We start from the raw sequence: 21,985 nt of genomic DNA, 5'->3' as shown, positions 1-21,985 counted from the left end.
CCCTATTTCCAGCCTCAGCAAAGCCAAATATCCTCACTGTACCTCTCCATCGTCCTGCTCCGGTGTGTTTTCCAGAACAAGCACAGATTCACTGGAGGCAGTCATTCTATCCCTGCTCCTGCACACATTGTGAAACCTGCAGCACTTACACACCTATGAAAAGGTTTATATTCCAGCCCCAGGACACAGCCCAGTTCTCAACACACCGAGCAGCAGAAACCGAACACGAAACCTTTCCAGCGGCACTTCCGCGCCTTGCGAAACGTCCCAGGATCCCAGAGTGCCATGGAAAAGGACCAACACACATAAACTGAGAGGTGGAAACGGCTCAAGGAGGTAGGAAACTCCAGTTCCCTGGAAGCCTGTCGGTGATTTGAACATAAATTATTCATGCTGCTGTTGAAGCAGCTTTTATCTACGGCTTGATAAATTCAACCTCACTTATCTCCGCTACCGCGTCACGTCTCTCACCACAGCTTGAGTCATTTGCTGGTGGCACCTCAAATGATCCAATTTGGAGTTTACGGATCCTATAACGTCAGAGACCAACTGCTGAGATGCTGTGCTGGTCAGCAGGACTGGTTCTGTCAGACAGACAGTTCCCCCCCAAATGATGCCGAACTGTGGAAAACCTTTGGCCACATCTCACTTAGTTTTTCACCAGTTAAATTTCAGAGGCGAAGAAGTTGTTTTAACTTTACTTGGAAGTGATGAGCCAAGCCAGGAATCCGAAGTGTCATAAATCTCATTCTCACTCCTGTCTGGAAGCTGGTAATTGGTGCAAGATAAACAAAGTAAACAAACTGTTCAGGTGAGTGCTCCTGCTGAAAATGCACCAGGAAGCGCTTTTTCCAGCTGAGCATGAAGGTTAAAAACACAACAAATGCAGGGCTAGAATTGAGAGTGAAGTCCAAGCCAAGAAGCTTGAGAGAGCACCACTCCATAAATCCCTGTTAGTACCTAAATGGGGCAGGGATTTGACTCTGAGGGACCTTAGGGGTCACCTGAACAGGCAAGACAAAACGTGCAGAGCCTCCCTTTGCCCCTCCACCGGGACAGCCGGAATCCTGAGGGCAGCCTGGAGCTGGAAAGTCTCGGAAGGAAACTCTTCGCTTCCAGCAAGATGAATAATACACCTGTTCCCTACTTGTGAGCAAACACTACGAGGGAATAATTAGAACCTATCTGACCTGAAACCCACATGCCCATTACTGTGGTATTTTTCCACCTACTCCAGGTGAAACAGAAGATGGGCTGGACCTGGAAGGGGAGGGGTGGAGTGGCAGCACAAGATGCTGATTTATAAAGCACTGGCAAACAGTGCTCTTTCTCCACAGGCTTTGGACAAGGAGCTCGTCCTGCCTGAAGGATGCCAAGGAGGGAGCAGGATTCCAGCTAACACCTGCTGGCCATCTGAGAGGGACCTACCACCTCCTGCACTCCAGCTGCTCCGAGCCACCTCACCTCCAGCTGGGCTTTGGCTTTTCATCCAGAGACTTTTTCACTCCATCAGGAAAGGAATAAACTCACCAAGATGGTAAAGGTGAGTACAGCTGCAAGGGATTGCCCCTCCTGCATTCGTGTTTCTTCTTAAGAAAAAGCATGAATTTAAGTTTTAATATGCCAATGTATGCTATAAATACAAGCTAAGTGAAAAACTGAATTAATACCAGACACTGTTGGGAGTGATCAGTTTGGAGAGGGGAGAATTCCAGGACTGGCTGGTTTGATAATCCACAGGTTCATGAGCACTTGCAAGTGCCAAAATCTGAGATTTTATGAAAATGTGCAGGTTAAACATAGATCATGCATAGAAGTGATCAATAGATTCTACTAACTTCATTAATTTTCTGTATTATGCTCTTCCAACTGCTAAGTTCTCACAGTAGAGAGCTGTTTTCCTTCTCTCCTGGTCTCTCTCCTTTAGAGGGATTTGAAAAGCTGAACAGATTTTTGGGTGGGATAGTTAAAGAGAGGAGGAGGAGGAGGAGAAGGAGGAAGGTGAAGAAAAAACTCCCAATAGATAAAGCAGACTGTGAATCTTCAGCATGCTAGAAAGAAATAGAACCTCTTCTAACAGACATGTCCCTTCTCTGGGATATTCATCACCAAACTCAAGTGCTCTAAGAAAGGGATTTCAGCCTTTTAAATCCCCAAACTACTCCCCAGCTCTTTGCTTTTCCCTTCCTCGAGATACAATACCAAGACTTGAATATTCCAACAGTTAAAGGGCAGCTCAGGGTAAGATGCCAGTTTTGAGTTCAGAACAGTATTAAGTAATAAGATGCCCCAATTATTATTTTTTTTTCCTTGCTATTTCCATTACTTGAGCTCTCTGCTTTGACTCTCCTGACCCTCTGGTGCTTAATCCATAAGGAAGCCTCCGGAATGGGGTCACCCAATAGTCCTTCCAAGGCCTGGCATGTAGTTTACAAGATAATTAGGAACTGGAACGTTATGATTACAGGAGCTGGTAAATCGGTGGCACAGGAAGTTTGCCCTTCAGACCACAGTGTTAACTTAAATTATTAATTAAATTAGGAAACAGCACAGCCCCCAAGTTATCCCTGAGAGCAAAACATTATCTGAGGTTCAGCAGCATCCCAGGTCAGCAGCTTCCTGGCAAAAATAAGGGAATATTCTGCTAACTCCCTGTTAGTTCTGAGCTCTGTGTGAGAAGCAGCAGACTGGCTTCTCCCTGGCTCTCAGGTGGTGTTTGCCTCATCTCTCACTCGTGATTGAGTGTAAATATAAATATGTAAATGTTAACTTTAATTAAAAAATTAACTCTCCAAGTTATGTGTCTAAAAAGCCCCGGGAACAAGCAAGTTCTCAATGAATAAATTTTCCCTCCACTTTCCTGTTGCAAATCTTTTGCTTTTCCACTGATCTCTTCTTGGAGCTGATAAAGGACTGGATGGTTTTCACTGGCAGTGGTGGGAGCCTGGGCAGTGTTTCCACACTTGGTGTTGGGCCATAAACTGCTAAAAGTGTTGCACATCCCTAAAGGAATCTCTGTAATTTACATTTGGTGAAGTCCTGCCCAGGATCACTGTAACACACACTGGGTGGATCTCAGGATAGGACAGGAACTAACACTTTAGGCTGCCAGGAGAAAGGGACAGCAGTAATTTGTAGGTTTTCTACAAAAAGTGGATTTGTCAGAGTTTGACTTGGTTTTTGTGGTCTTCCACAGAAAAGGTCTGATGTTTACTCAGTTGAGATCTACGGGACAAAAGATCTACAAAAAACAGAGATTGAAGATGAAGATGAGAAGCACAAAGACTTAAAAGGCAACAAGAAACAAAAGAAGACAGAGGAACTTAAGAAAGAGCTGGACCTGGTGAGTGTTGCTGAGCTCCCATTACACCTGCCAATGAAATCCAGGGAACGAAAATCCTGACACAGGGAAGGGTTTGCTTCCTCACACCCCTGGAGTGTGCCAGGAAAGTGTTGGGCGAGATTAATACCTAAAATGAAAGATTGGTTCTGGTTTAATTAAGCCACCGATGGTACAGAACATTATCTCCCCAAAAAAGGAGTTATTCCCCAGATGGAATAACTGTCATCAGTATTTCCTGACAACTGCCTCTTGCACAGGCAGCCAGGAAACACAGGGAAAGGCACAGAGATTTCCAGTACATCCAAAAGCATGTCTCAGCTTTAAGCCTGGGTTTTTTCCCCCAAACTAACTGCACTGTGCTCCAAGGACAGTGCACTAAGCTCAAGAAACCTGTGTTTTCCTTCTGGCTTGCTCCAGACCTGCTGGCTGCTCTTGGAAATGTTGCTTCCTCTCCACACATTCCAGTTTCCCAATCTGAAACATGAGGGTAATTATACTGACCTCTTTTTGGAGCTGCTTTGAGAGCAGCTAGGAGGAGAGGCTTTTTACAGCCTGGATGGTATTTCAGAGGGAAAGGACCCCAAAATGGGCCACTGGTTCTGTGATTCTGTGATAAATTTACCCATCATGTGCCCAGTACCAGCTAAACAGTTCCCAGGCCATTTTATCTTTGCCACCAGGGGATGTAACATCACCCTCCTGTTTCTAAAGAGAAACCAAAGCACAGACAAGTGAATTGACTCATCCAAGTGCCCATGAATCACCCCGTGAAAACAACTGTGAGATCTCTCAAATTCTTGGCTTCTAAATCTCAGCTCAGCACAGGATATAATTAGGCCAACGATACCACAGAGGTGTCACTGCAGGCAAAGGAGAAGAGCTTTGAGATTTCCCTCTCCCACACCCTTTTTAACTGTGGTTAAAACCTGTTGCCTCTCTCTGTGAGACTTGCTGGTGGATAATTTCACATCCCCTGCCTTGGCAATCCAGGGCAGAGATTGTTGTCACACGTTTTCTGCCACTGCCTGTGGTGCTGAGCCTTGTGGCACACACAAAGAGGAGTTATTGATCTAAAAGAAGCACAGGCACTTGTGGCAGGCAGGATTACCACGAACACACCATCCTGTTCTTGTGACAGATTTGCTGGAGGAGGGAGCTATTTACAAAAGCACTCTGCAAATCAAAAGAAAACATCATCTTCCAGTGGAAGATGCTTTGCTTACCAATGTGCAGATTGTCTATTGATGAAAGTGGGGTGTCATACAAGCAACTGGGTCCGTGGTCCCAGATCCCTGAGCGTTCTCCAGATGTCAAAATTTAAATTTCAGCAGGCTGGCATTCTGCTCACTCCCATTTTCTCTCCCTTTTGGAATTCAGGATGATCACAAACTCAGCGTCTGGGACCTGGAGAAGAAGTATGGCACAAGCATCGACAAAGTAAGTCCAGGGGGCATCATTAAGGAACTGCCTCAATCAGCTGCCTCTGGGCTCCCCAAAGCTTCCAGAAGCAGCAGGAAAGCATTACTAGATGTGTGTGGGTGCCTACATCCATGCTCCCAGTAAAGCCTAAACCAGCAAGTCCATGTGCAGCTCTGACCTGGATTTAAAGTGGAGTTTCCCTCAAGTCTGAAAAAGGCTGATCTACTGTTTTGGAACCAAAATCCCTGCACAAAACGGGGCCTCAGGGTTTGCACCAGGATCTCAGCTTTTCTAAAGCTTTTATCTGATATTTTGATTTCACTGCAATTCATTTCTTACTGGCAGTGCCTGTAACAACTTATAGCAAAACTCTGCATGGGATGACTTGGTTTTGGAGGAAATATTACATTTGAGAAATTGTGCACCTGAGTCCCTTTGACACCTGACATTTGAGTATGAAAGCACTGCAATGTGGGCAAAGCACAGACCAGAATTTCAAGAAATCCCTGAGCTACAAACACCTTGTGGAAATACAGAAACAGCAGCAAAATAAGTGATGTGCGTTTTTCCCTGGCTTTCCAAACACTTAGTTCAGGTGTACTTGATTTATAACCACCAGAATAAAAACTCCTCCCATTGGACATGGCCCCAGATTCCGTGGTCCAGTAAAGAAATATCTGGGGTTTTTTATAGCAGATAACTAATAGCAGCCACTCTGAAATCAGGAAGTTTGGGAATCAAGGTTGCAGGTCACAGCAGCTGATTTGTGACACAAATAACACTGACAGAAACAACAGCCTGTGCCTTTTGTTCTGAGACAAAATAAGATGTGTTTTTCTCTGTGGCTTCATGTTAAACATGTCATTTCCTTCTGCAGGGTCTCTCTAGTGCCAGAGCAGCAGAGGTTCTGGCTCGGGATGGTCCCAACGCCCTCACTCCTCCCAAAGCCACTCCTGAGATCGTGAAGTTCCTCAAGCAGATGGTGGGAGGGTTTTCCATCCTCCTGTGGATAGGAGCTGTCTTCTCCTGGATTTCTTTTGCCATCCAGCTTGTCCAGAAAGCTGAATCACCCTTTGACAATGTAAGTAGATGAATAACCACAAAGTGAGTATTTGACCCTGTGACAATCTAAGTAATTTAAATACTACACAGTTACTCAGTAACTACAAGGAGGCCTCTTACTCTTGAAGGACTCTCCCTCTACGACTGAACACTTCTGATAAAACCTCAAATACCTGTCATACCACTTCTGTCTAGAGAGTAACTATGCAAAGGTTTTATAACCACTGGGCATAATTGCAATACTTGAGTACTCACAAGAGCAATAATGAAGTCCACAAAGAACTCCAGAGTCTTTGATTAATTCCCTTATGAGTTACACTCTGCTAGAAGTATAATTTGTTTGGGCTTGTGTCAGGTACAGTTTAGAGAAAGCTTTTAGAGACATGGGAGCCTTGCTATTAAAAGCCCTTTTTATACTCAAAAAGCTTTACTAGATCACTTGCAGGGCAACACTTGAAAGCTCTTTTCTTAAACTGTCTTTTAAACTGACCAATACCACATTTTTAAAGTCTGCTGAAGCAACACAGAACTGTGATTTATTCCAGCAGAGGAACTGCTGAACGCTTGTCTCAAATTAACTGGATTATACCTTTTATTGATTAGCTCTACCTTGGAGTGGTCCTGGCCGTGGTTGTCATCCTCACTGGAATCTTTGCTTACTATCAAGAAGCCAAAAGCACCAACATCATGGCCAGCTTCAGCAAGATGATCCCCCAGGTGAGAGCCACTGAGATGAGAGTTCACCCCAACAACGCCCCTCGCAGCGGCAGGAGCACAACGAGCCCGACCCGACTGCACCCCTTGGCAGGAGGTGCAGAGGGTGATATTTTTGTCACACTTATGTCTTTCAGCAAGCTCTTGTCATCAGAGATGCAGAGAAGAAGGAGCTGCCAGCGGACCAGCTGGTGGTTGGAGACCTCGTGGAGATCAAGGGCGGGGACAGGATCCCAGCGGACATTCGCCTCATCTCCGCTCAGGGCTGCAAGGTGAGCTGGGCTGGGAAGGGCACAGGGAAAGGGGGGAAACAGGGTTTGGAGGCTTGGATTACACAGGAAGGAATTTCTGCACGACCGAACAGGACTTGGAAGGGCACAGGGAAAGAGGGAAGACAGGGTTTAGAGGCTTTTATTACATAGAAAGAATTTCTGCACACCCAACAGGAACTGTTAGAGCTCTAATAGATATAATCTGGTTAAATCAGAGAGCAAAGCTATGCTGTGATGCTCATCTAGGACTAACATCTCCACTCCCTGAACATCAAAAGAAGCCATTAGGTCCATGCCACATTCTAGCAATGCTCTTTGCCAGGACAGAGGCAGATACACCAATACATCGTTAAGAGCCCCCACAGACCTGGAAAGAAGGTTTTCAAACCACGTTTTCTTTCAGGCTTCTACTAAAAATCCCTCTGACAGACACACAGCATTGACTAAACAGAATTCCCACAGAAATAGTCTCTGTCAGTGACAGCAGAACTCAGAGAAAAGGCACTGAGAGGTTTTTGTCGCCCTGACACTGATTATTAAATATGCTACCACTGTGCCTTCTGGGCCAGACATCACTGTGTGTTACTAACCTTAACATGGGCATGTCTCCATTTCATTAAAGGTGGACAATTCTTCACTCACAGGGGAATCAGAGCCACAGTCCCGCTCCTGTGACTTCACCCACGAGAACCCCTTGGAGACCAAGAACATCGCCTTCTACTCCACCACCTGTGTGGAAGGTGGGTACAGAGACAAGGGCCTCCAGAAAGGGTCCTGCTAAATCATTGAAGCAATTCTGCTGCAAGGAACTCCAGGGGGGTTTAATTGCTCACAAGAAACTACTGTCCCAAGAAGAACAAAATAAAACCTAAAGCACTAGGATGGTCACAGCATCAACCAGCGGGGCTTTGTCTGAACAGTACCCTGGTCACGCGTGCAACAATCAATTAATTGTGGCTTCCCTGTGGGTTTTCCACCAATAATCCTTTGGAATGTCAAGCTGCAGGTGCCTCTAAGAACCTGTCTGTCCTGGAGCTGACCAGTTCTCCCTGTCTCTGCAGGCACTGCCACTGGCATTGTCATCAACACCGGGGACCGCACCATCATCGGCCGCATCGCCTCGCTCGCCTCGGGCGTGGGCAACGAGAAAACCCCCATCGCCATCGAGATCGAGCACTTCGTGTTCCTGGTGGCAGGAGTGGCCGTCTCCGTGGGGGTGCTCTTCTTCATCATATCTGTCTCCATGAGGTACCAGATTCTGGACTCCATCATCTTCCTCATCGGCATCATCGTGGCCAATGTGCCCGAGGGACTGCTGGCCACGGTGACGGTGAGTCCAGGCTCGGGGGCCACTCCAGTTCTTGTCTGAGTTGTCTTTGAAAGAAGGTGTTTTGTTTTTTTCCCCCATGAAACTGAAAGGATAAACACTTCATTTGGGAATTCCAGCATAACCGAGTCATTAATCCTAAAACCAACAATCCAGTCTGAAATGAGGTTCTTCAAGGACCGTTCTGCCTCAATCACTGACCAGCAGAGTGACAGGACTCATTTCCCCACAGCCTGTTCCCATTTGGAAAGAGACCCTAAAGGATGCATGAAAACTCCACTTACTAACACATCTGTGGCATCACTGAAATGCCTGGCTGAGGAGCAGCACTGCTGAGCACTGGTGGCTCTAAAGCACCAGCAGTAGTGCAACAATGAACAGAATCATTTCAGGATTCATTAAATTGGTGACCAGGAGCTCCCCCCATTGTAGGTTCTTCCAGCTAAAACAGCCTCTTAACTGCTAAGACATTCTTATTTCTATCAGCAGGCAAGCAGGTTCCTCTCAGCATTGAATGCACTTGTGCTGATTACAACCAAACCTCAGGGTTTTAAAAAAGAGAGAAAAAAAAATGCACTGTAGTCAATCAAAAGCAAAAAAATTCAAATGTTCTCTTCCACAAACAAAAGCCACAACAAATCCCAGGAGTATGTAACCTCACTACACCCCTCTAATCACCCCTCACTAACAGCTGGACTTCTCTGCTCCTGCCAGGTGAGTCTGTCCCTGACAGCCAAGCGCATGGCCAAGAAGAACTGTTTGGTGAAGAACTTGGAAGCTGTGGAAACTCTGGGTTCTACCTCCATCATCTGCTCTGACAAGACAGGGACCCTCACCCAGAACAGGATGACTGTGGCTCACCTCTGGTTTGACAATCAGATCTACTCAGCAGACACCAGTGAAGACCAAACAAGTAAATGTGGCAATGGGGGATGTGGGAAGGGGCAACTCCTTGGATCAGAGCTGGGATGTTCACACCTACTGGCTGCCAAACTGGTGCCAATGGGAATGTTTTTTGTAGTTAAACCAGACATGTCCTTCTACACAGATGTGCAAAGTCCCTTCTTAGACACGTAGAGATGTGAAAATAAGAATTAATATTTGAACTCCATTCACAGTAAGTCTGGAGGAGGTTCTACTCCAGAGCCTTTTGCCAACAGTACATTTAGGAGGAAAATGAACAGAGAAACATCACCTAAACACTTTCACCAGCACTGTTAACTGATAGATGGAAAAGTTTGGGCCAAAATATTTTTCTCTAAAAGAACCTGTCGAAAGAGCAACTTTTTTTTCCGCAAATACACCAATTCTGCTGTTTCACACTTAAGCTTCTACCTCTATCCCATAACGTGCCATAGGATGCAATGATCCCACAGGGGGCTAAAGGATGCCATGTGTGTTTTGCTTCTCTCAGCCCAGCCCTTTGATCAAACCTCTCCGTCGTGGACAGCGTTATCCAAAATCGTGACTCTCTGCAACCGGGCGGAATTCCGGCCAGGCCAGGAGAACCTCCCCATAATGAAGGTATTGCCCACTTCACACCAGCTTATTTCCCTTCCTCTGAGGGGACAATTTGTTCTGCTCAGCTTTAGGAATCTCTGAGTTCCCATTGACAGTGGTATTACTGCTGTACACTCACAAAACACTTAACACAAGGGAAAAACCCCACGCAGCCAAGAGTAGGGAATTAGAGAATCACAGAGGATCCTGAACTGGAAGGGATTCACAATTCCAGCTCCTGGCCCTGCACAGGATATCCCCAAGAATCCATGTCTGGGAGTATTGTCCAAACACAGCTGTGCCTGTGAGGGAAAAGGCAATACAAGCAGCAAGAATCTCTACACTAATAATTACTGTGCTATTAACTTAATATAGCAAAGGTAAACATGCCTTAATGAGTGTCTTTACACTTGACTGCTTGAAGGCAGTAAATTCCAGTGACCACACGACCAGAACATATGCCTGATTTCTGCTGTTTACTCACCAATGCCTTCCTCAAGGTAATTTGGATTTATGCCTCAGTTAGGTCACCTAGAACTGTGTCACAAAGCCACCACACGAACCTGAGGGTGCTCACAAATCTGCCTTCCAGAATCAAACATTGATTTTCTCTTGGCTGCAGCTCAGCTCTAACTCCAAGGCCAGACATTCCAAATTTTTACTGTCACAATTTTCCAGGACAGCTTGAAGATTCATTGTAGATTCATTGCTGCTAAAGCAGAAAACATATTATTGAATCACAGGAGTGCAAAAGTACTACAAAAGCTATAAACTGTTCCTTCTTTTGTGCATACAGAGAGTTGTGGTGGGAGATGCCTCTGAAACAGCTCTGCTTAAGTTTTCTGAAGTAATTTTGGGTGATGTCATGGATATCAGAGCACGGAACAAGAAAGTGGCTGAAATTCCTTTCAACTCTACCAACAAATTCCAGGTGTGTTTCACTTTTGGAATTCATTTTATGCCAGATTTATCCCAGCTTAAATAATTTCTATCACTGGGTCTAATACAACTATTTGTAACCTGGAAGTCTTAATGCAGTAAATAGCAAGTTATAATAGCTAGCATAATACATTTGATGGAATGTGTGATATTCTCATAGAAGAGAACATTACTTCCATGGAAAACTAGAAGCAAAAAAGGACCATTTCTGTTCTTCCAACCCATTTCCCATTTGTGGCACACAGCTCTCCATCCACGAGACCGATGACCCCAGTGACAAACGTTTCCTGCTGGTGATGAAAGGGGCCCCAGAGAGGATTTTGGAGAGGTGCAGCACCATCATGATCAACGGCAAGGAGGAACCACTGGACAGCGAGAAGGCAGAAGCTTTCCAGACAGCCTACATGGAGCTGGGGGGCATGGGAGAGAGAGTGCTGGGTGAGTCCAGCTGGAGGAGCTGCCTGAGACCTGCAGGAAAATGGGATTTAAAGTCTTGGCACATCCAGCATGTCTGGAAAAGTGGTTGAGTGCACTGGAGTTCTACGGGCAGGAGCAAACCCCGGTGTCACACAGCAAAACTCTCCTCCTTCTCCCGCTGTGCATCGCACCAACCCGAGTTTCTTTTCAGGTTTCTGCCACTTGTACCTGCCTGAAAACGAGTTTCCAGACACCTACCAGTTCGACACCGATTCCATGAACTTCCCAACCTCCAACCTGTGCTTTGTTGGGCTCCTATCCATGATTGACCCACCCCGTTCCACGGTGCCAGACGCCGTCTCCAAATGCCGCAGTGCCGGGATCAAGGTAGGGTTTTTACAGGGAAAAGCACGGTGATCCTACAGAAATACTCAGGATAATAGAGCTTTTAAGAACTTCCACCACGTTGTCATGAAGTATCTTTCTAGCAGCAGCCCCCAAAAATCTAAACATTCGTTAATAACACCCTAGAACTGTAACTTAAAGAAACCACCAGAGGCAAAACAGTTTAGTTTAAGTGGGAATTTGGCTACAGGAACAGCACAGAACCCCAAAACTGGGAATCCAAATTTGCCAAAGCTCAGATAGGGCCTCATCAGACCTATTGCTAGAATACAGAAGCCATGCCAGCTACAATTACTTGTAAACAGAGTAAAGTGACAGAAGCAACTCTTGAGAAGGCGTCAGGACACCAGGGCTACACTTGCCAAGAACTTTAACCCACAGGAATCACAAATCTCAAAACTGTTCAAGTTGAATGTGAAACAATGATTCCCCTCATTTCACTCCTAGGGGATCCACAGGTAAACTTTCAGCTCTAAGCAGAGGTGAGATCTGTCTAAGTAAAGGAAAATCATCTCTGGAATTGCAGATCTCAGATGAGATGAATCCCAAGCCTGATGAAATTTTCTATAGCCTGAAGACAGATCTGGCAGCTTTTCTTCGAGAAAAAAAAGAAAAGGCTGTGTCTTATCTGTCAGGACACCTCAGTCACAAGGATCCATTTTAAGATGCAATATTCTAAGGAGCTCTCACCATTGAACATACCCAATATAGATCCTTATATAAAGGCTTCTTAATTCTGCATTATTCTCATCTTGCTGCCTGTGACAAGTTCTTCCTTTACAGCCCTGATAAAACAGCCTCAATAAGGAGAGTCAGAGTCCTGCTGTCCACGTGGAGCTCAGTAATTACTGCTCATAGCCTCCCTTTGTTATTCACATAGCTTTCCCACCCTAAACTGCTTCCCGGGCTTGCAACAATAGATATTCCACCTTATCTCACTCCAGCCAGGGCATACCCGTTTGTCACTCACCCCAGTGCCTGTCCCTTGCCCAGGTTATCATGGTCACTGGCGACCATCCCATCACGGCCAAGGCCATTGCCAAGAGCGTGGGCATCATTTCAGCCACCAGTGAGACCGTGGAGGACATTGCCAAGCGCCTCAACATTCCCGTGGAGCAAGTCAACAGGAGGTAAGGGCAAACAGAGCACAGGGAATACCTGTGGGCTCGTTTTCCTGCTCCCTCCACGGAGCTTTTACAGCCCAGTTCTACACCCACCTGCCTTCTGCTCTTCTGTTCCATGGCACGTTCCCAGTTGTGTCCATCCCATGTGCCATCCCTACCCAAACAACTCGCTGGCTCTCATCTTTTTTCTCAAAGAAAACCCAGCGAATTATCCTCTACAGATCACGTTTGATTCACTGTCACAGCCCTTTTGACAAAACACACATACTCACGTAAAGCAAAATTCAGAATCACAGCTACCCAAGGACCATCAGTCCAAATTCCTCTTTCACCCACCAAATGTGAAAAAAAAAAATAGCATCACAAGGGAAGGATAAAAGCTCTTTACAAAAGGGATGTCTTCCCCTTCTGCTGTCCCTCCCTCCCACTGAGAGGCCTCTTTAAAATGCATTTTCTGCTGCTCGGGAGGAAGCTTCAATGACTCCCCTCTGTATCCAGGTAACTGTAATTCACTCCGCGTTTCTGCGGGCGCCTTTCATTCAACACCTGCTGATTAACAACAAACAGCTTCCGAAATTACCTCCATTTGCCGCTTCCCCACTATCCAGCTGCATTAACGTGCTTTCCACGAGTGTGCACTATTTTTATCTGAGCCTTTTAATTGGAAAATTCACCCAGCTCTCCCCCGGCTCTCGCAGGGAAGCTACAGCAGCCGTGGTTAATGGGATGGAGCTGAAGGACATGAACTCGGAGCAGCTGGATGAGATCCTGTGTAACCACTCCGAGATAGTCTTTGCTCGGACATCGCCCCAGCAGAAGCTGATTATAGTCGAGGGCTGCCAGAGGCAGGTGAGTAAGAGGAGAGGAAGGTTCCATGCCCTTCAGGAGCTTTCCCCGGGTATCAGAGGGTGGAAGGCAATTCCCAGTGCTCCCTGAGCTCTGTTTATACTCTTTGCACTGAGCAGGAACATTATCTAACAGATTGCCACCAACACTGCCTGGACAGAATCCAAGCCACTCAGATCCCTGCTACACACTCTGAACTCCCGCTGACAAAATGAGCTTTCCCTGGGCTTCGCTGGCTTGGAGCTGTAGCCAGGGTCTGGATTTTGGATCCTAACTCTGAGAAGCAGCTGTGCTGCACATAAAGCCTCCTGGGCAGAGACTGCACTGCTTGGGAAGCTGCCTTCCCTCGGGAATCCTTCCAGCCCAGATCAAAGCAACACCCTGCCACATCCTCTCATCTTATCTCTCGTGGCCATTTAGACCCGTGTGCTGCTGCCCACAGGAATGTTCAGGAGTGAGGTGGGTTAGGGGTGGGCTTGGCAGTGCTGGGTTAACAGGTTGGACTCGTGGAACTTAAAGCTCTAAAGGATTTATGATTCTAAAGGTATGAACCCCACAAATTGTCACAGAGTGATTTATTCCCGACCAAGCCTTATGTCTGGTGCTTTCAAAGGCTGTAAATCAACCCACAGAAAGCAGGATTTAAAGACAGTTTGTCCCATCCACAATATTATGTAAAGGAGTGTGGAGTGCAGCCAGCACAGGAGGCAGAGAAATGACACCTACAGAGCTCTGTAAAAGATGCAAATTGCCATCAAAAGATCCCCCCTTCAGAAATGACATCTTCCAGGTAGATGCTGTGAATCAAAGCTGATTCACAGTGCTGTGCCTGGGCTTTGTAGAGAAGACATGGCACAAGACATTGTTTTAGTTCTGTAGTTATGCCAGCACTAAGCTTTCCAATCAGCATTATCAGCTCGTTGGGTTTAAGCCTGGGCTGCTTTCAGGAGAGTGGGGGGGAAAAAAAAGATAAAAAAGAGATGAAATGGGAAGATCTTATTTTTTGAATGGTCTCTGTTTGGCACGTGGTGGGTAAATGTGCTCTGCACTGCTCAGACACCCACACTCCTGGGAGATTTGGCTCTTTAGAGGATGGAAATGAACACCCTCCCCCCTCAAAACTCAGTCTCCACGCTATGTTTAGTGCTTAGAGCTTATAAGCCCTTCTGTACATGGCATTATTTATAGGTAGTGACACTGAGCTAAATCCCCCCAGGGACAGGACACTCAGCATTTCTATTAATCACTTTGTCAGGCTTTTTCCCACTTGGAACACCCTGTATTGCATCAAACCACAAACTCCTGCATCAGCTAGACCAGGACCTTTAGCTGCAGGATAGTTCCATGGGAAGAAAACAAAGAAGTTGAGCTGGATAAGCAGAGTTTTCCATCTTTTGGATTACTGGAGCAATTCTAGCCTAGGCTGGTGATGGCCAGAAGGTGTTGGGATAGGATGGGAATGGGTTACATAATTTACAATTAGGATGAAACCTGGCTGATTCTGTAGGCACCTCACAAAATAACCCCAAAAACCAGGACAGAGCATGTTGTGTCAACCAAACCTCCCACAGATGACAGAGGTGAACCTGGGTCTGCTCAGATAGGGATAGACCATATATATATATATAAAGGTGGATATCTAAATCTTTCAGCTTATACTCCACAGAAAGAAGCTATCAGATTAATTGCATTTGAAGTGCATCTAACTGAGGTGTCTACTCTGTAGGATGCAGGAAATCACATCCCTGAATCTTCCATATTTCTACTAGAGGAGGAACCTAAATGACCAACTCAGAGACAGACATTATCACACCAAAGTCCAAGGTTGCTGTCCAAACCCTACCCACCATGCCTCTGATCCCTGGCTGTTTTCTGGGGGTACAAAGACGATTCAGAACTTCCCATCAGCATCTTTTTTCTAGAGATGTAAAGAGTGTGCTGAGAGCAGCCTGTCCTTAGGGGCAAACAACCCCCCTCTCCTCCCCAACCACATCTGGATCCTTTTGTGTGTTCCAGGGAGCAGTTGTTGCCGTGACTGGAGATGGAGTCAACGACTCCCCCGCCCTTAAAAAAGCAGATATTGGAATTGCCATGGGCATTGCTGGCTCTGATGCAGCTAAAAATGCAGCTGATATGGTTCTGCTGGATGATAACTTTGCTTCTATCGTCACAGGAGTGGAGGAAGGTAAAAATAATGTTGCTGCCCACTTTCTGAGCTGAGAGCTGCTGTCACACAGCACTGGCCAGCCCTTCTGATCCTTCCCCCCTGCACTCCCCTCCTCTTTTTTTTCCTTTCTGGATTTGGAGATGTGATTTTGATATTTGGGGAAATTGGGAATTAATTCCACTCATACACATGAAAGTCATCCTCTCTCTCACACAGCATTGATTTGCTACTGCTGTTTGATCAAGCTCCAAAGGCACTTCCCAGCTTGAATTCCCACTAGAATTCAAATTGTTTTCTCTACATTTTCAGTCTGTTATTTGCTCCACTCTCACCATAAAGATTCTGGGGTTTCCATTAAAACCACAGCATGGTGTGGAATGGGACTTTCCCCTCAAACTTTCTCATTGAAAGAGGGTTTTTATTACACTTGAATCTTCAGGAAGGTAGGTTAGCAGTTAAAAAAAAAAAAACACAACAAAAATAACCTGTAAAATGCATGAGGAAACATATGAGGAAAGTTGACATAAGCAGTAAATGTTTTCACTTCGTTTAGCTAAAAATGGAACTTTTTTCCTGGAAAACACTTAAGAATTCACTTTTACACAAGAGTTTCCTCCTCCCCCAGGCCGCCTGATCTTTGACAACCTGAAGAAAACCATTGCCTACACCCTGACCAAGAACATTGCTGAGCTCTGCCCCTTTCTCATCTACATCATTGCCAGCATCCCGATGCCCATTGGCACCATCACCATCCTGTTCATTGACCTGGGCACAGACATTGTAAGTCATGTTTGAAGTCATCTTTGAAGTCATTTTCTGCTGGAATATCAAGCTAAAGGGGCTGGGGGCAAAGGGAATGCAGAACAAAGGAAGGTTTCCCTGCCTTACCCTGCAGCCCAGTAACAAGGCAGTGAAAGAGGAAGGTAAAAGCAGCCAGGGGTAGAGAAAGAAGAGTAGAAAACAACAGCTACCTGCAGAGGGGGAGAGGAAGCAAAACCTGTGCTGACAAGAACAATCAGAAGTGAGCAAATACCAGTGTTTCAATCAAGAGATCCCAGAAATCACTGCAGTTACTGCAGGGGATGAACATCAGATATTTCACCAGAGCCAAGGCATCTGAAAGGCCCTTTAATGTTTTTTTTCATATCCTCCAGCTCTTTCTGTTGTCATGGGATCACCAGACCTAGGAAACAGTCTCAGACTCCCCTCAAACCCTTGAAACATGTCTAGGGAACAGCCCAGGGATCCTTCTGTCCCCTTTGGATCCTGACAAGGCAGCACATGTGAACAGAACCACCTGAGAGCTGAAACTTTGCTGACAAACGCCCGAGAAACGGGCCAGTGCTGCCCCCAGGGCTCTGATGGGTTGTTTCTGCTGCAGATCCCCTCGGTGGCACTGGCCTACGAGAAAGCTGAGAGCGACATCATGAACAGGAGACCTCGGAACAAGAGGAAAGACCGGCTGGTGAACGAGCAGCTGGCTGTGTACTCCTACCTGCAGATAGGTAGGTTGGCCTCCCAGACACTGCCTGGCATCAGCAAAACAACACAGGGTCAAGCTGGTCCGTTTTTTAAAAAACAGAGAGCTGAAACTCGACCCCCTCCTCTGCAAATTTACCAGCTCCCTTCTATTATTCAACACCACAGCAGGGTTTTTATCTACAGGGAGCAAGAAACTCGGAGCACCAAGAGCTCTAAAACCACCTGTAGGCTCATGGCATGTTCCCCAGTGCCCCTTAATCTGGTTCTTCCTCATTGCAGCCCTTTGATTTTGCAGGTATCATGCAGTCAGTGGGAGCCTTTGTGACCTATTTCACAGTCTATGCTGAGCAAGGTTTCCTCCCTTCCACCCTGCTGGGCGTGAGGGTCAACTGGGAAAGCAATGCCATCAATGACTTTGAGGATTCCTACGGACAGCAGTGGGTAAGGAAGCACTGAAAATTCCTTGCACTGGCCCTCCTTAAAAATGTTACACTTTTCCTCCAAAATAAAGAAAGGAAAATGAGATTTAAATGCAATTATAATTAGTTGCCACGCAATGTTCCTTCAGGATACACTCTGCAGAGCTTCCTGGTACCCAGCTTTCATTCAGCCTCCATTCTTTCATTCATTCTTCTGCAGTTTGCCCACTTTCTCATTCAGAGCCTCTGGAGATGCACCTTCTTCCCTGGACTGTGTGTTTAAGCCCACCCAAATCAATCACAAGCATCATCTCTCAGCCCTGCTCCTGAACAGCACCCTGCAAACAGTACTTTGCAGTCTCTGCCTCCCCCTTTCCCTCCTCACTCCCCCTCACTCATCCTGCAGAAATCACAAGGCAGAAGGCACTAATAAATGAACACAAACACCTCCTCACCCCCAGCTCGTGCTGCAGCCTCGTGACTCAGGCACAGCACCTGCTGGACTAAAACTGGCCCAAATCTGATCCCTGTGGATCTAAATCTGGACTAACTCTGCATTTACACCTTGGGAGCCGAAATAAACCCTCCTCTCGAGTTTTGCAGCCTCCTGCACGAGATGTCTGATAGAACACTCCCTGATTTTTCCTTCTCTTTGCAGACCAAATACCAGAGGACCTATCTGCAGTGGACAGGCTACACAGCCTTCTTTGTGAGCATCACCATTCAACAAGTTGCTGACCTGATCATCAGGAAAACACGGAGAAATTCCATTTTCCGGCAGGGCCTTTTCAGGTGAGTTCTGCAGATCTGACACGTGGGATCCCAGGATGGGTTGGGTTGGAAGGGACCTTAAAGATCATCCAGTTCCACCCCTTTGCCACCTTGCACCAGACCAAGCTGCTCCAACATCCAGCCTGGCCTTGGACACTTCCAGGGGTGGGGCAGCCACAGCTTCCCCGGGCAACCTGTGCCAGGGCCTCCCCACCCTCTCAGTAAGGAATTCTTTCCTAATATCTAATCTAAACCCATGTTTCAAGTTATCCTCCAGCTCATTTCAGAAGCAGGTCAGCTCAGTGATTTGACCCACTCACGTTCAGCCTTTGCACAAAGACCAAGTCTGGCCTCAAGCAACCACAAATCTCAGACAAACATTTTACTCCACCTCCCCTTCCCCCCTTTTCTGCTTCAGGAGAGGGGTTTTCTTTTAAAGCAAGGCATTGTATTCATTATCCTGAAAATGCATCAGCTTTAAACCAACTCTCCATTCATTAAAATGCTCACTATAAAAAAAAGGGGCGAGTTTCCTTTCCAGATTATTTTCTCAACTTCTTTATGTAGTTATCAACAGATAGCACGTTTGGAGCTCTCTGAGATAACTCCAGGAGGGGAAATACCAGCTGGCCACCCTCTGCACCCTTCAATCCCACGGGAGCCAGGGAATTCAAAATATCTACTGGGACAGAGGGCACAGAGCAAAGCAGGCATTCACCCCGGGCATTCCCGATAGGAGGGTGATTTGTTCTCCATCCTTTATCTGCAGGGCCAGAGCCCACACCTGTGTGCACTTCCTGCTACCATTAGCACCTGAGTCAGGCTGGGCACACTCCCAGTGCCCAGTGTGTGCATCCCAAAGCTTGCTGCCAGCTGGGAATGCTGCCAGGGAGAGCAGAGCCCACCCTGTGCCCCCAGTGCCCGCCTGGGGCAGCTCATTCCAGCTGTGCCCCCACGGACAGGGAGCTGTAACTCCTCTTTGCTCTTCCCTGCAGGAACAAAGTCATCTGGGTGGGCATATTTTCCCAGATAGGAATTGCTTTGATCCTCACCTACGGCCTTGGACACGTTACAGCCCTGAATTTCACACCTCTCAGGTGAGTTTTGGTGCTGCTGAACTTCCCTTGCCCTCCACAGACAAACACACCATGGGAGCAGGGTGCCCATGCAGGGGTAAATACTGAAGAATATTCATTATGAAGAGCAGAACGGGCTATTTCTTAACCAAAAAGGACATTATTATCATGATTTCCACACTATTCCACAGATTTACTACTGAGCATCCAGAAATTTCCCTGTGTAAAGCAAACATTTTAATGCTTTTTTTCCCAGCATCTCCAATGTTTTGGTGAGAATAGCCAGCACTTAACTTTTATTCTAAACAGATCCCTGTCAGAATAGCCAGCACTTAACTTTTATTCTAAATAGATCCCTGTCAGAATAGCCAGCACTTAACTTTTATTCTAAATAGATCCCTGTCAGAATAGCCAGCACTTAACTTTTATTCTAAATAGATCCCTGTCAGAATAGCCAGCACTTAACTTTTATTCTAAATAGATCCCTGTCAGAATAGCCAGCACTTAACTTTTATTCTAAAGAGATCACTCTCAGATATGCTCCATTTCTGTGCCATTTTCAGAGGCTGTAATGCCACCACCAGGCAATGTTTCCTTTTGAATAGGATCTGGAATAGATTCATTCCGAGGCTTTATAGGCACATTTGAGTGCTTAGTTAAGACAAAGGAAAGAGGCCCAAAAGTCCAGATTCTCTTTTAGTGACACCAAACAGCACAGAGGCCCCGGAATGGCAGCTGGGTGGTTGGTAATGCCTCTGACTGAGACCCTCTTCCCACCCTGCCAGGTTCCAGTACTGGTTTGTGGCTGTGCCCTTTGCCATCTTGATCTGGGTCTATGATGAAATCCGTAAGCTGCTCATCAGGAGGTACCCAGGAAGTAAGTACAGGATTCTTCCAGTTTAATATTTTGATTTAACGTGTCTTTTCCTACCCTTTCACTCACACACACTCCCCCCCCCAGCCACTGCTCACAGGTGGCTGCTTAAAAATGAACCATTTGTTGCCAGTCATCACTTTGCCTTTCTGAGGGAAAAAAATAACTGATTTTTTTTTTCTCCTCTCCCTTCTCCTCCTGCAGGTTGGTGGGACAAGAACATGTATTATTGAAACAGCCCTTACCAAAGGTTTTCTTCCTCCTCCTGGAGAGATTCTTCCCCAACTGACTCAGCCTCTGCTGCTTTCAAGTCCTGTCTGTGCAATATTAAGCATGGATTTGCCCCACGGTGGGGTGAAATGATTTCATGAGTTTAATGAAGAAATAAGGACTTTAGAGGTTGATGAATTAGCTCCCACTGTACTGTAAAGCCAAGACTTGTCTAGAAATTGAAATACTACCTATTTTTGTAACGACTGCAATCTCCCCTCGCTCAAAGACGAAGTTGGAGAACACTCTGAGAGGAAAACACACATAAAGGACAAAAAAAAACCAAACCAAAAGACAGAAATTCCATGCAATCTAAGGCATTAATTTGCACTGAAGGTGTTGTTTGCTGATTTTGTTCTGGTGGAAGTGAATTCCAAGCCAGTGCATACACAGATCTGTATTCCCTTACCAAGGGTAAAAGTGCTGTATAGGAACAATTTGATAATAAAACTTTTTCCAGAAAACTGTTCTCCACCTTATTTTCTTACAAAGACTGGGAAAAACTGAGTGGAACAGGGAAGGACCTGACCTCTCTGCCAGGTCACAGGGGAAAGAGGTGCCCCCCTTTACAGCCCAAAATACTTGAAATACTTCTTTTGACAAATTGGTTTCGAAAGTCAAGGCACAAAGCAGAAGATTTGAACACTTTGAGAGCCAAGATTCAATACTTCCTTTCCAAAGGTGACAATCTCCAAGGCAAAATAACCCTTGGGATGGGTTAGTTAGGAACAGTTAAAGCTCTCTTAGAAACCAGCTCTTGAATAGGGTCATTTCAGCAGGAACCAGGAGGTCCCACATCTTGTTCAGAGCAGGGATCTACCAATTTTAAAGCAAATGATAAATGATATGTATTAAATTTCACGTTTCAATACAAGCCTAGACAAGCTTTAGGGAAGGAACAAAGGCAGAAAGAGGAGTTGCATCAAACAGCCAGAGGGACTGCCAGGGAGGGAGAGACCAAGGGAAGAGCTGCAGGAGGGGAAGGAGAGGAGTGTTTTCCAACCTAAAGCTGCCTGTCCAAAAGTCCACACCCTTCTGTTAGGAGCTGCTTTGCATTTTGTGACCTTCCTTCCTTAAAACTCCTCACCTTAATAGCTGGCTGGGCACTGCACAGGGTATCAATTACACTGGGTATCAACAGAGGGACGTGAAGAAGAGGAATTGCCAAGGAAGAAGGAAGAGGGACAGAAAACAATGAGCCTGTAAACAATGGGTGAGTCCAAATTCCAGATAAATGTGCTGCTTATCACTGGTTAATGCAATCCTGGAGCACACCAACAACAGCAGGAGAGGTGCCAAGCTGACTCACTCCAACACCTTGGCACTTGCCAGGAGCCAGCACTGCTTTGTTTTGTTTCCTGTTTAAAAGATGGGAAAGATGTGAGGAGAAATTCCACGGGTGAGCAACATGAGCTGCTTTCCAGCATCTCCAGACTGGCCAAAATATCTGTTCAAACAGAGACAAGAGGAAAGAAAGAGGAGAGGGACTCGATGTGAGTTACTGCACAGAACCAGAATATAATATATAAGAATATAATAGCTGTGGTTGTCTTACTCC

General features: G+C 46.1%; 1 protein-coding gene across 1 annotated transcript; it reads left to right on the top strand.

Annotated features, from left to right (window-relative positions):
* Nucleotides 1-1,261: 1,261 nt before the first annotated feature.
* On the top strand, nt 1,262-20,891 carry ATP12A (ATPase H+/K+ transporting non-gastric alpha2 subunit). The gene is made up of 23 exons (XM_051812218.1): nt 1,262-1,543; nt 3,197-3,343; nt 4,721-4,780; nt 5,640-5,843; nt 6,428-6,541; nt 6,676-6,810; nt 7,433-7,550; nt 7,872-8,140; nt 8,852-9,050; nt 9,552-9,661; nt 10,434-10,568; nt 10,822-11,014; nt 11,205-11,380; nt 12,392-12,528; nt 13,221-13,371; nt 15,385-15,553; nt 16,161-16,315; nt 16,917-17,040; nt 17,313-17,458; nt 18,095-18,228; nt 19,203-19,304; nt 20,069-20,160; nt 20,362-20,891. The coding sequence occupies exons 1-23, from the start codon at nt 1,535-1,537 to the stop codon at nt 20,388-20,390; spliced, it is 3,108 nt and encodes a 1,035-aa protein (XP_051668178.1). The 5' UTR covers nt 1,262-1,534; the 3' UTR covers nt 20,391-20,891.
* Nucleotides 20,892-21,985: the final 1,094 nt, after the last annotated feature.

Source organism: Manacus candei, unplaced genomic scaffold, assembly GCF_025592945.1.
Source record: "Manacus candei isolate 608988 ecotype Guabito, Panama unplaced genomic scaffold, ASM2559294v1 h1tg000086l, whole genome shotgun sequence".
Classification (NCBI taxonomy): Eukaryota; Metazoa; Chordata; class Aves; order Passeriformes; family Pipridae; genus Manacus; species Manacus candei.
Note: the sequence above shows the minus strand (reverse complement) of the source record. Positions and strands in the feature narration are given on the sequence as shown.

Excerpts from the sequence above, each read along its gene's own strand:
- ATP12A (XM_051812218.1), top strand. Across the intron at positions 5,844-6,427 it reads CTGAATCACCCTTTGACAAT|CTCTACCTTGGAGTGGTCCT; the intron begins GTAAGTAGATGA and ends TTTATTGATTAG. Across the intron at positions 6,811-7,432 it reads TCTCCGCTCAGGGCTGCAAG|GTGGACAATTCTTCACTCAC; the intron begins GTGAGCTGGGCT and ends ATTTCATTAAAG.